The 14,406-nt window shown below is 35.3% G+C and overlaps 1 protein-coding gene across 10 annotated transcripts in view; it reads left to right on the plus strand.

Annotated features, from left to right (window-relative positions):
* Positions 1 to 14,406, plus strand: part of LOC139965151 (F-actin-uncapping protein LRRC16A-like) — a 95,170-nt gene that overhangs the window by 26,729 nt on the left and 54,035 nt on the right. For 5 of the 10 annotated variants that reach the window (XM_071967360.1, XM_071967353.1, XM_071967352.1 and 2 more), the window contains exons 7-10: positions 1,195 to 1,268; positions 5,659 to 5,734; positions 6,220 to 6,264; positions 10,389 to 10,415. In XM_071967360.1, the coding sequence (XP_071823461.1) occupies positions 1,195 to 1,268; positions 5,659 to 5,734; positions 6,220 to 6,264; positions 10,389 to 10,415 (222 nt within the window). Of the gene's footprint in view, positions 1 to 1,194; positions 1,269 to 5,658; positions 5,735 to 6,219; positions 6,265 to 10,388; positions 10,416 to 10,639; positions 12,063 to 14,406 lie in introns of those variants that run through there. The other 5 variants (XM_071967354.1, XM_071967355.1, XM_071967356.1 and 2 more) reach the window with 3 other exon arrangements.

Below are 14,406 nucleotides of genomic sequence, written 5' to 3' on the forward strand. Positions count from 1 at the left end.
AAATATCGCAAAGTTCAAATCGTAGACCATTGTACAGATTCGACCAAACAAAATGTAGAAGGCTACGAAATGGAAATTGCTTATTCTTTTCTTCTTATTCACTCACTCAGTCTTTATTTGTTGATTTATCTTTATAATATATGTATCCTAAATGGAGCCAACCCGCTCACAAATTTTCCATCCAATTTACATTGTGCAAGAAAAATGAAATGAATAAACGGATAGTATGTACTGTCAAGCCTCTCTGGAAGGGGAGGGGCAGAGGAGTATGGAAGGGGCAAGGGAAAGTATGGAGGAGGAAGGTGAGAGATTGTGCAAGAAAAATGAAATGAATAAACGGATAGTATGTACTGTCAAGCCACTCTGGAAGGGGAGGGGCAGAGGAGTAAGGGAGGGGCAAGGTAAAGTATGGAGGAAGGTGAGAGATTGTGCAAGAAGAATGAAATGAATAAATGGATAGTATGTACTGTCAAACCTCTCTGGAAGGGGAGGGGCAGAGGAGTAAGGGAGGGGCAAGGTAAAGTATGGAGGAAGGTGAGAGATTGTGCAAGAAGAATGAAATGAATAAATGGATAGTATGTACTGTCAAACCTCTCTGGAAGGGGAGGGGCAGAGGAGTAAGGGAGGGGCAAGGGAAAGTATGGAGGAAGGTGAGAGATTGTGCAAGAAGAATGAAATGAATAAACGGATAGTATGTACTGTCAAGCCTCTCTGGAAGGGGAGGGGCAGAGGAGTATGGGAGGGGCAAGGGAAAGTATGGAGGAGGAAGGTGAGAGATTGTGCAAGAAGAATGAAATGAATAAATGGATAGTATGTACTGTCAAGCCTCTCTGGAAGGGGAGGGGCAGAGGAGTAAGGAAGGGACAAGTGAAAGTATGGAGGAAGGTGAGAGATTGTGCAAGAAGAATGATATGAATAAATGGATAGTATGTACTGTCAAGCCTCTCTGGAAGGGGAGGGGCAGAGGAGTAAGGGAGGGGCAAGGGAAAGTATGGTGGAAGGAAAGAAATGGAGAGGGAGAGCTTAATTTGACAAGATAACAAGTTACCCTTTCAGGCAGTGTCATTCATTCTCATCGTTGGAATATGTCGACTACCTGCCATGATATTTTTTGTTAACCTTTATACATTTTATTGTTTTTCTTTTTGTCACCCTTTACTTCATTTGATGAATCATTCTACTTTATTCTATCAGGACATTGATACGATTTACTTATCTCAAGATTCTACCGAACTCTGCCTCAACGATTTTGACCATCTAGAAGCAAAGTGAGTATTATTGACATTTTTTGCAGCTTTTCGGGAATGAAACTTTTCGAAAAGCCCCTCTGGGTTTTTCATTTTACTTTCCTGTACTTCATTGCTGTTCATATTATTTTTGTGCACTTGCACTATTTAATGTTGTAGACAAACAAATAAACGACATGAAACAAAACTACTGCACCCCTTATGGCCCTCCTCCTGGAAGATAAGAGACTAACCTGTTCATGAAACCAACTTGGAAACCAGCTGGTCATCTTGAATCTTCATGGCTTCATAGATCTCAGAGAATTAATCTATTTATTAATTCTTCATTCTTCTTTCTTATAGAAGTTAATATCATTCTACAGAATCTCTGCTTCCAAATTTACGAATGCAGAAGGGCGTAAATTATGTCGTGTTTTCAGAAGCCGACCAAAAAGTGGCTTATTTGATAAAATAGTGGACGTAGACAGACAGTGTTCAATTTGACTTCAAGTTTTAGACATGTACTGTGTGTATCTTTTTTTTTAACTCATGTCCGTCCACACAAATTGTGTAAGAGATTTTCACCATCTTGAAAACTGAAAGCTTTGTACACATTTTCATTGGGTAAAGGAGTTTACTGAACAATTAATAGTGGGTGGCACATGGCCATAGTTTGAACTGAAGTGACTTCAGAGTGAACATAATAATGCTTGTAATGCTTGTAACCGTACAGCTGTGTTTTTTTTTACTCATTGACTTTCATTCTAAATACAACCTATGGCACACCCAGATTTCTGGTGAAACATTAACCCTTCTAGTCATTAATAGTTGTATCAACATCCCGACCTGCTAAGTGTATTTATTTTAATCTCGAGTGGTGCATATTTGATCATATCATATGTGAAACCGAAATAGTCAATAAAACAATTCACATTTCATTGCCAATGGTTAAGTACTGAATGTTTAAATCACAAGTTCAAGTTCAACCTTATTATATCCCAAAAGGGCAATTACATGCTCGCATTAAAAATGTAAATACATAAAAAAATTGCATGAAACAAAGTTATATACAAATTGGACAAGCAGGATAAGACAATGTAAGAGACAAAGAAGTTAAAATCGAAAAGTGAAATAGAAACGGTTAAATAGATCTTTATAAAGTGAGAGATAAACAATGATTTGTGTTGGTTTGTAGCAGCATGAGGTGATCTCATCAGTCCACTATGAGGGGTTATTGCACTATTAAAGGCATTGAAGACTCGCCCCAAACCGCGTGCCGCCCTCTGAAAAAGTTAACTTTCCGTTGCTTGCAAGTGAAGTTTTCTGCTTGCCGCTACAAAATGCAGACAGTAATGAAACGTGATACCTTGTTATGTTTAGCTGGACCTGAGGTGTCCATCGCTGTATCGTCTGAACACTGTGCTGTGGGTATTGACCGCAGCTGTATTTACTGACTGTACACTAGTGTCTAATTACCGAAGGTAGCAAGCTGTGTGCGTATTTTCTGGGATCGATGGTGGTGTCTAAAACTTCTGTTACACCTCATTCGAAACTAGGTCAGATTACCGGCATTAACCGTTTCTTTTTGCGCGAGTCTTCACCCCCTTTAAGATCTACATATAGGGGGGTGGTTGTTATCATCTAGAACAGTGTTAAGCTCAGCCTCAAGATAATGTTGGTATGATGAGCCCACCCTAAAATAGAACTAGCTTGTCTAATAATGGAGTCAATAGGTCTTTGATCTAAAGAGTTCAACGCATTTGAGGAAGGGTTAAGCAGAATAAGCCCCTTGTCTAGTCGAGTCATTCTCAATGTGAAGGGCAATTAGTGGAGAGCATAAACTTCCAAGAGGGTAGTTTGTCAAATTTCCACAAATTATGCCGTGTTTAAATTGAAACATTAAAAACACTAACTTTTGCTCTCTTCCCAATTTGTTATTTTAATAACACCCATTTTTTAGTCTGAATTTATTTGTATTCGTATTTGATCCTTGCAGGATAGTCTTCAGAGGTAAACTGGCAAGTGTTCAAAGTTAAAGTGTACTTCAAATGAGAGTTCAGTTTTAGAGATAGAACAAGACCGTGTTTTGTTAGTTTAATTTCAATAGTTTTCTAACATACAGTACTGTACATACAGTAACTTGTGCTCTTTTGTCACGAGCACTAGTTGCTTTAATATAATCAAACCCTGAAACTGTTCCCCAAACTGTGAAATTGTTCGACTGTTTTTTACTGTTAATACAGTTTTAATGGCCTATAAAATAAAAGATCAACATTTTGGGGTTTAGAGCAGGAACTAGTACACTCAGTTCCTAGTTTAGATTGCGAGGCGTGTGAAATATCACGCCAACTCTAAATGGCCACAGTTTGGAGTGAATTTCAACCAGTGACGAAACTGAAACAAGGTACTCCAATTTATACTTTGAATTTGTAAGACCTGTTTTGGTTAGTACGTATGGCCAACTGTACTGTCAAGTTTAATAGCCATTGAAGCTGAAGGGGGAGGGATTTTGAAACGTTTACAAATTTTAACAGCAATCTTGTGTCAACAGTTAATCAGGGTTAAATTTTAACAAGTTCATAAAACTTGTGATAGTTAAATATATATATTGCACATGGTTCTAATATAGCAGATATATGCTTTCAATTTTGCGGAAGAAAATAGAAAATATTGTACATTGAGGGGCATGGATTGAAATTTTTCAATCGGGCCGGATTTCGCTCATGGGACGTCTGCTGAGAATCCATTTTTCTAGCAGATTTAGCACCGATATCGCTTGCCTTTTAAGTTGGTTGAAGATACACATCAAAGCAATGAACTTGTAGAATCTTGAAAGAATCATAATTTTTGTATGATGTGTGACAATCATTATGGAAATAAAGACAAAAGACCATGTCATAATTATTAATATATGACAGATGAATCATTAAATACTACCGTTAGATTTCTGCTATGCTGACATCACAATGCAAGCACTGCAGGTGTGTATTCATGCAAAACACTTCAACTGTTTATATTATATATACTATACTATGGATGGGATCAGTTGGGGGTCTTTGAAGTGGGCAATTTACCGTATATCCGATAGATTGGAGGAGCCGGAGGGTGTAAAGTCTGTTACAACGGGATTTCGCTGACGGAGTAGCAAAGTTATTGCCTGGTTGTAAACCAGAGCGTGACTTATGCCACTGAGATGCAGAGGGTACAGTTGGCTTTGATCTTATGCATACTGTCTGCATAAATTGATATGCAGTTGTTTATATGATATACATGCATGTTATTGCAGTAACTGTGCAATGGGACTCTCTCAGATCTATTTGGAACGGATTTAAAATGACTTGATTAATAAAATAAATAAATATATAATTAGCAGTTATTTTTACGGCGCTTAAGCGACCACAAATGTGGGAGAAACCCGCAAGGGCTTATGGATTACAACTTACACGTCGGGTGGCTTCCAATTCAATTTTTTAACTCAAATTTGAAATCGCTTTGAAGTTATTACATATGGGAAAACCGTGTATTGCTCTTGGATGAAAAACCCAACTTACTATGACCCGGCTGGGTATCGAACCCGGAACCTCCCGATTGCTAAGCCTCATTGCTTCAAATGCCATCGTATTTATCCACTCGTCCATAGCACCGGTTAATTGAAAACGTAAAATTGAAAATGAAACCGGTTCATTGTGAATTCAAAAGTTAAAGGTGCTTGGCAGTCAATCCAGAAATGAGGAGGAAAATCACTTTATGATGTTTTTAAATTTTAATGGCAGACACTTCATAGAAAGACATATGCATATAACTATGGTGTGCATTAGAAGTGATGAAACCTAACATCTTGGAAGTTGTGGGTTCAAGCCCTAACTGCCTGGCTAAAGTAGGGAGGGCTTTTCTTCACCTGGGAGAAATATACAATCTCTCCATCTTAGATGATCTTCCAAATTGTAGAAAGGAAAAATCTGATATTTACAGTTGCTGAAACGGCAAACTAGATAGCCTCCACCCAGTTTCACTATAAAGAGACCATGACATATTAAATACTAAGGTGCTTGCTATAAACGAGTTTAATAAAGTGAAAAATGAATAGGGAAAACAAGCATGAACCTGCTACTGTACTTGAGAATAATATGCCCTCGTATGTTTGTTTTATTCTTTTTTGGTTTTGTTTGTTCCAATAAACATAAAATAGACTCCATCTCAAGTTCAATTGAGTACGTTCAGAGGTGTCGATATAAACTAAATTTTGCCTAAAAGCTTTCAAATATGGGAGTATCCGAGCATTATTTGCTTGCTTACCTGTCTCCTCCCAATCTCAGCACTTGTTAAAATAGGTAATTGAGTACATACAGTCTTAACAATAGTCACTCAATTTACTAGGCTCGTTAATAACATTTTTTTGATACTTCTTTATTTTCTTTTTCTAACCTTGCAGAGATCTAGTGCCGATTCTTTCGTCTCTGATGTACAACACTTGGTTTAAGAAGGTCACCGTCAAGGACATCCGATTGGTATGTAACAAAGCTGTTTCGTTAATTTAAAGGAAACAATTACTTTCAAGTGAATAATTTGCATAAATGTGAGAAATTTTGTGGAGAAAAAATAGAAAACTGCAGTCTTTAGATAATGTTAATTTTATGTCAGATGGAAAAATATTAACATAAAAAAAAAAATCATTTGGAGGTGATATTACCTGATCCCATCAGAAAACAATTGTTTATATCAGTGTTACCTGGCATCTCAGTGTGCTGGTCCTGTGGGTTCAACCATCCCCCGGCCACCCTCTGAAGACGTAAGCAGAGATTCTTACACATCCGTTTGTGATATACTTGCAACTCAAATTTGGTGATATTGTGGACATGATATTTGTTTTTTTCTTATAGTATGAAGTATTTGTCATTGGATATCAAGTACATGACTTAAAACTTCACCTGTGATATTCAGTGGGTTAATACATTGTATCATTTGTATTTGATTTCCGTTTTGATTTTTAAAGTGTCGAGGAAAGGGAAACCGTAGCAACACAATAAACCTACCGCAGGTGTGTAAGATCTTGCATATATAGTTGACCTCTGCATGTTCCAGCTATGAATCATTCACTCTCAGAATAAATGTTGACATTTGTCTTCACAATACTGCATATTGGATATTTTGAAATTAAAGCATTCTCCTCACATGTACCTTCGTGCAAAGGCATACAAACTTCATAAAGGCACAAGGAAGTAGCATTTGTAATATCCTGCATCATTGAGTGGAAAATCTGGTTAGTAAAGATAAAAAAAATGTAGCAAAATAATTTTTATTTCATTGCACAGAATGTAGTTTAATACGGCTGCCGTGGCACGATTTGATGGATTGATTGATTGCTTTATTGACTGTTTTTATCAGTTGATAGATGGATGAATATTTTTATCGATCAGCCGATTGATCGATTTCACGGCAAAATTAACGTAAAATGGTAGAATTTGATCATTGTTGGTAGTTGAAGTTGTTGAGAATGCACCATCATGTCAAAGCACATATCGACAGGAAGTACTCTTCATGTTGAATCGGTTCCTGTTTCCGTTTGTTTTAAGTTTAATTTTAATTCCTATTTCATCGTAATTTTAAGACAAAGAAAGGAAAGAAAAACAAAGCATTCATAAGACATTGTAGTTGCTAGTTAACTTAACAACCACACAACTAGAAAACTTATACAATGTAATTATGGATCTTTACGTGAGTGTTGTTTCACAAGAGCATTCATCTCCAATAGTTTCAAAACCATCCGGCGAAGCAGGGGAAACAAAAAAACACACAACAAGAAAAAAACAATGAACAGAGGTTTCATGGTGTGAGGAAATTGCTGATTATATGTAGGGACGGAAGCAATGTCGCCACCTTTTGATTTAACGCAGTTTTAAAACAATGTTCAGTCGTGACTACTTCAGGGGCACTATTGTTTCGAGGGAGAAAAGAATAGCTAATTAATAACTAGTTAATGATGCTTTTAACATGGGTTGGATGATGCATATCAGGTTTATAATTCATCCATAAGTAATACAGAGCACACTCTCATTCACTCGTAGTCTAGTTCACAAATTAAGAGCTGTATTGCTTTTCATTTCCGTATCCAAAAGTATCATTGCATGATAGCGTTAAAGGATGGTGTCGAACTCAATCATCAACAAAGACTTACATGATAGAGGAGATTTTGAAAATGAAAATCTAATATAAAAATCTAATTAAAAAGAAATATTATTCAGAGATTTGACGATTTGAAACTTTTTTTATTTGGTATAATTTTACCAAATTTTAACGAGAAATTCTCAAAATAAGATTACCGTACAATTGATCTAAGACACCCTGATGTTTTATTTTTTTTCTTGACGAAAGTGAGTTTGAAGAAGCTAATTTTTGCCTCTATCAATTGCCCAATGTTTCATTTGTTCATAACATTAATTAAAACTAATTAAGTCTAACTATTACACAGTCAGGAAATTTCCAACATTTTCTGACTTTTTGAGTCCATTTAATCGGACTATAGTCAAGTTAAGGAGCTGCATCGTTGCAATCATTTTGGCAATTGGACCACATTCTACGAAAAGCTTTAACATTAAACAACAATAGTGACATAGTGAGTTTACATACGTTGTGGCATTTAAGACGCACTGACTTAGTTTTTCAATGTCAGTGCCTCTGTCATGTTTTGGTAATGAATGTCAGAAGGTTTCTGAACCTGAAACCATATTATGACCTATTTCCACAGGATTCATTCAATTAATAATCATTAGCATCGTGTGTCACATTGACTGTTAAAGAGATCATTTACCTATTTGAGATGCATCAGTGTGGTAATTACTCTTACTAGTGATTAGCCTCTTAAGTGATTATGAAGCATCCTACTACATTGGTGCATATACTTTACTTTAACTGGCTCTTAGATTCTACTTTTAGTTCAAAGCATGTTATATCTAAAATTGGAAGCAAACATGTTTTGAAATGTAGAATTTTTAATGCCATATGAAAGCAAAACGTTTTTCGCCTACCCTGCACACACAGACACATCCGTAGTAGATGTTTTTAGAAATTTGTGTTTACAAGAATTAATTACCGGTCATTTATGTCTGCCAATCAATCCAAGTCTCATTATTGCAAAGCGTACAGTAAGGTACAGTATGTAAATATGCTATGAAAGTTTTGTACGCTTTTACAATATACTCTAAAACTCATGATTTTTCTAAAAAACCAAAAAGAAAGACTTTCTTGAGGTTTGAATAATCTATTGTGAAGAATCTATTGCAATAAAAAGTAATTATATATTAATTCATTTCTTGTAAGAGTGTTTGGACTGTAACAGGAGACATTATACAGTCTTGGTGTGCATGGGTGGGCTGCATGTGTACGAATATTGTGCGGCCAGCGAGAATGCTTTCAGGACCCTGTCTTTATTATGTGGCTGGTGGGAAATTTAGCTTAGATAGCATGTGAAGAAATGAATTATGTATAGTTTGAGGTACTTCTACTTGTGATAGGATATTTCAACTTTAATAACAGATGGACAACATTTGCCCGGATGGATAGGTCATGTGTCCATTTTTCGTCCCAGGAAATGGGTAGATCCTAAAGTGTTACGGCACATGGATTGGGGTAAACAAATTTCAACTAATTCGCAAACCAGATCAACTTTGTGCCCACCTCTGTTGTACCGTATTTATGCTAACACACAGCAAGATGCTTTAAGGCCAAGGCTAATTACCCAGACAATGATCATATTTGCTCAGAGACCTTTTTTCACACATTTAGGATTTCCTTGTAGTAGTCATAATATGTACCAGATAAATTCTAAGGACATTGCGTGTGAATAATTGCAAAAAATGTAGTTTGGGGTCAAGTGTTAATTGTTAGCATATTGAGATGGATTCTAAGTTTGTTAATACCATTTTTGCTCAGCTGTCTGCCTTTAAATAATCAAATCAAAGTTTTGAAACTGTTCACAACATCGTATAACCATATTTGACTACAAGTTGAACTGGCTTTATGAGGTCGAATTATGTTCAATTGCATTATAAAGATCAAGTGCTATAAAAAAATACACATGAATATTGGCAAAGGCCATTATAGGAGTTGATGAACAGGATATTAATGCATAAATTCCTTTGGTAGGGGCAGGTTAAGGTAAGAGAAACAGTCCATGACTCTTTGGAAACCATTCTGAATGGGGATCTTCAATGTTTCTTACCGAGGGCGCTGTTATGCCTGTGATCTATGCTTTATTACACAAGCTCCAAAGATTTTGTTTATCTCAATCATTGTACTAGTTGTTTAAATATGTAATACAAAAGATCTCGTCTTCAATAAGTACAAACGAAATAAGACACCACCAGTGATCAACTATGAACAGCAGATTTCAAATACGTTGAAAGAAGCATTCTGATTGGCTGACGAACAGTTCGTGTGTAGAGTCCCCAAACGAATGGTGACCTACAAAATTTGTTGCTAATATGTGTACTAGAAAATAATGAGTGGTGCGAGCCGTATTTTAGCTGGAATAAATATGTGACACTATGTTTGCATTAGGGAATGAATATGCAGGTAGTTTGTGTAAATGTTTGTATGTCAGGGTCTCCACAAAGGAATTCTCAGTGATTTCAAAGATTGCAGCTTGCCAAATGTTGCAGAAACTAGATAGGACCGGTATTTAATACAGGGCTCCTCTGTCGATGGTAGGACTTTGCTGGAGATTCCAATTCATGGAAGATCTTTCAAAAGAGTGAAACTTGTGGTTCTTGTTTGTTTGTGATGGTGAAAGTGGTACCTCCCCTTTCTCTCCCCCCCAGTATTTGTCTTCAAATGGGTAGGGGTATGTGCGCTCTTGTTCGTAACATAGGGACGTAAGTGCTGGTTTGGATTACAGTACCAGGAATGGATGTCAAAGGGAGGACACTCACTTCGAAGCGAGATGGTTTGAACCCATTAACGATATTAATCTACAGGTTTGGTGTGAAGTGTCACGAGTCAAGGCAGTGTTAACTTTAAATTTTATGTAGGAAGCAATTTTAATCTATTGAGCATTTGTTATAACAATCCACTTTTCTGTTTTAAAGGTTGGGAATGAAAGCGTCGCTAATTATTCTCAATTTTGTTTTTGGTGCATTTAATGAGCTTTTACATCTTTTCTGTCAGAAAATTTGGCAAAACCTTGATACAGTGGTGAGGAAGTTTAACTGCATGTTTACTGCACTTTTTCTTTTTTGGTTGGTCAAAAGAAAGAAAAAGGAATAGGTGGAAAACATGATGAACCATCATTCATGGCTATTTTTCTTTCCACTTTAGAGTAGATTTCATCCTCAACTTTTTAAATAAAGTCCAGGAGACTGAAATGAAATTCAACTTGTAGAATGTGTTTTGTAGTTGCAGTTTGTGATGTAAATCTCTTTCATGTGGTTACCATTACAAGAAAAGGTGTTTAAAACCTATTTTATTATAATTAAGTTTGTCATGGCATGATTGCATATTTCCTGTAGTGGTTTCTTGGAATGACTTGATAGAATAGTACACATGGCATGATATGATTCTTAGACTGCAAAACAACAACATCATCAATTTCAATTTTCATATTTTTTTTTTTCAATTTTCAATTCATATTTCTCATATGTTAAATTATAAAATATAGCAAAACGGTTGGAACTGAACATAAATGAAAAACAGAGACAACAGTCATCGTGGCTAGTGACCAAGAAGAAACAAAAAACAAAATACCAAACTACCAAAATACGCAAATACGCAAATACAAAAAAAAAATACACAGTTCAAAGTTCAAAGTTCAATAAGGACTAGACAGAGGGACATAAGAAGACAATAAATAGGACAGAGGGCAGAGAGAGAAGAGAGAAGGAAACAGGAAAGTAAAGACTTCAAAATAGAATGTGATGAGTCAAAGAACAAAAGTCAACTTGCTTACAGGTTATCGTGGAGAAGTTCATCCTTGAGTTTACTTTGAAATGACTTCTAAGAGAGACTTAGCAGATTTAACTGATTGAGAGAGAGACTGCCACAGGTTGTAGCAATAGCCGTTAAGGAACAATTTTCCATACTGGCTGTTATGATGCATGTTTGCTTTAAATAAAATTCCTGTTAAGAGGTAGTGATGGAGTAATTACAAGCATTAGAATGCCTCACAGCCTCAGGAATCAAGTCTCAGAAACATCAAACGTCAGTTTCGAGTATACATAGTCATTTCGTATGTGTGTCACACATACAGCAATAGTGCAATCAATATGGTAACTTGCTCTCTTAAGATGGGACATGAATCCATACATATGCATCTATATCTACTCATGTTTTAACGGTCTACCGTACAGAACTTACCCTCAGATGTTAGCATCTTTAAAAATTGTCAGAATGGTATACATGTTCGACAAAAAAAGAAGGTTCTGATATGTATTGTGTTTATTCACAGTGCTGAAAATTGAGGTGTTTTCATATATGTATTTCAACAAAATTAAAATTTTCCTTTGAAGGGAAAATATTTTTAATGATTATATTACAGTATGATGTTTCTTAGAGGCCGCTCATAGGTGATCTTTATTTGAACTTTTACCCTTTTTGTTTTCTTTTGACCTGTTATTGTGGGCATCAGCTTCATCCAGCTCTTGAAAACTGTGACATGATTTTTGATATGTTACAACTGTATTTGTGAGAGCAACACTTGCCCTTTCATTCTTACATCAGTCATATCGGGGAATTTTCACTCCATGAATTATTTTCAACTTTTTGCATCTTAAAATTATGTTTTTACCCCTTTTCGTTTCTTTTGCATTTGCCTCCTTTAAGCATCTGGCAATACCATCAATTTCGGTAAACGTCTTATTTGTATAATGCACACGGTGGAAGAGTTGATATTAACAGGAACCATTAACAATGAAAAGAAAATTGAGCACATTCAGAATTTCAGATCATGACAGAAGTGAAAATGATCAAACTGATTTATTACTAATTATAGTTAAATTTTGATTTGATTAATTATTAAAGAAGTGAAAATGATCAAACTGATTTATAACTAATTATAGTTAAATTTTGATTTGATTAATTATTAAAGATATGGTTGATTTCAATGTAACACATCATTTTGATTGGCTAATCCCAGTTTATACGGTTACTAAACTTGTGTGTCATAATAATATAGTGTGTTTATATATGTTATCATCATAATGAAAATAAAACAAAAACTGTAGGCCCAATTACTTTTACACATGTTATCATCATGGCAGATATACAATCATCCTCAATGATAATCTTGATATTTATTTGATCCAGTTGAATAAAAGGTTAGCATTTTAGCTGTCAAATTTAGAATTTCATCAAAGTGCAATCTTTTAGTCCAATATTGCCACAAAGACGTACTGACACTCTCCTCATCGCCATATACATTTCACAAAATATGTAACTGTAGTTAGAAACAATCATATCCTAAGCCACACAAACTTACTAAGAGGCCATGGTTTTGTACGTAAAGTTGCAACCAATTTTTATGTAAGCGTTCAACTACTGCCACTGGAATATCCCGTTAACAAGATGTATAGACTCTTTGTCTTAATCAGACACAGGTCACAAATATTTTTTTTGTAACTGTGTCCTCTGATGCTCAGGGATAAAATCTGCATTATTTTGTATGAAAGTTTTCAATGAAAAGACCATTTGAATTCCTGAGAACACTCAATGATATGAATTCCACATTTTTGAATCGTCATGTCTTTGCTCTCATAAATTTATTTATTCCAACCCCATTATTTGGGGGCTCTTGATTTGCTCAAGAGACCACATTTGTGTATTCATAATGATAACCCTTCTCCTCCCCCCGCGAAATCTTATAGTTATAGTCTGAAGGAAAATAAATCTATTATTTGGCAGGTCATTCTTCACGGAAGGTATTTCTGATGAAAACTCGGTAAAGATATCCTGTTTGTGAAAACAATGATGATTACGGTAGAAACAAGTGATAGGAATTCATTGTGTGATAACAATGGGTACTATTCCATATGAATAGGACTGCTAAAGTATTTCTGGTTGAGGCAGACTAATGGGTATAATTTCTAGTAAACACAATAGGTAGGTACATTTGGTACATCTAGTGAAAATAAATGAAATAATAAACTTTGTGTGCTTTTGGAAGGAAATTCAGAGCATTCTTTCAAATAGTTTGGATAATGAATTGATATTTAATCTAGGTGAACATCATAAAAGTTGTAATAATGATGACTGGCAATTTGTTCGTGTTTTCCTGTTATTACAGGTTTTTCCACGAAAGAAAAGGGAGTGACGTTTATAGAAACTATAAGTATTTCTTGGGGAGTTGATTTTGAAACCTTTGTTGAAGTATTTCATTACTTAAACACCATAACGGTTCATTAACTCAACTTGATCAACTTTCATTTCAAAACAGTGGAATTATAACAGTAGTAAAAAAAAAAATTAATGACTTAAAATGGTTTCCAACTTAACCACTAGCTGTAAGTAGATGTTCTTAAGACTTCCAAAATATATTTTAGAAGATTAATATTTTGTAGTGATAATGCCCCCCCAGTGGTCGACTATTCGGTGCAAAATTATCATAAGAATTACTTGTATTGCTGAATTTGGAACAGTTTTTTGTTACTGGTTGCTAACATCATAAAACCATTTTCATTTGTTACTGCACTTGATGTCATGTGACTACAATAAGCACTGAACTAATATCTAGATAAGGAGGCTACAGCACTCTGTAGAATATGCCATACAGTATTTGCACTGGTAGTATCGCACAGTGGTGCAGTAGTTACTGCATTTCACATGGTACTTACACATTTGGGAGTTGCCAGATACCTTATTTGCACAAATAAAATTTTATTTATAATTACATTTACAGTAGTTTAAATTTTTTTTTTACAAGTTGGAAATTATTAGCAGTAATTAACATATCACCATATTATTATTTGCACAATTAACTTGAAATGTATAGTTTTTCTCCCCATTTTAAAAGGTTGTAAGCCTACGATCATTTTGTTTAAAATAAGTTGATACGTAAGTGTGATGTTAAACATATATGTATGTATGTATATTAGATCCTCCTGCAAGCAGGAACTCGCGAAGAAGCCTCATTGGCTTATCAAAGCCGCAAGCTGACCGAAGTCAGTCTCTAACATTCATATTTAACGTCCATGAT

The sequence above is a fragment of the Apostichopus japonicus genome, chromosome 3 (assembly GCF_037975245.1).
Source record: "Apostichopus japonicus isolate 1M-3 chromosome 3, ASM3797524v1, whole genome shotgun sequence".
Taxonomy (NCBI): domain Eukaryota; kingdom Metazoa; phylum Echinodermata; class Holothuroidea; order Aspidochirotida; family Stichopodidae; genus Apostichopus; species Apostichopus japonicus.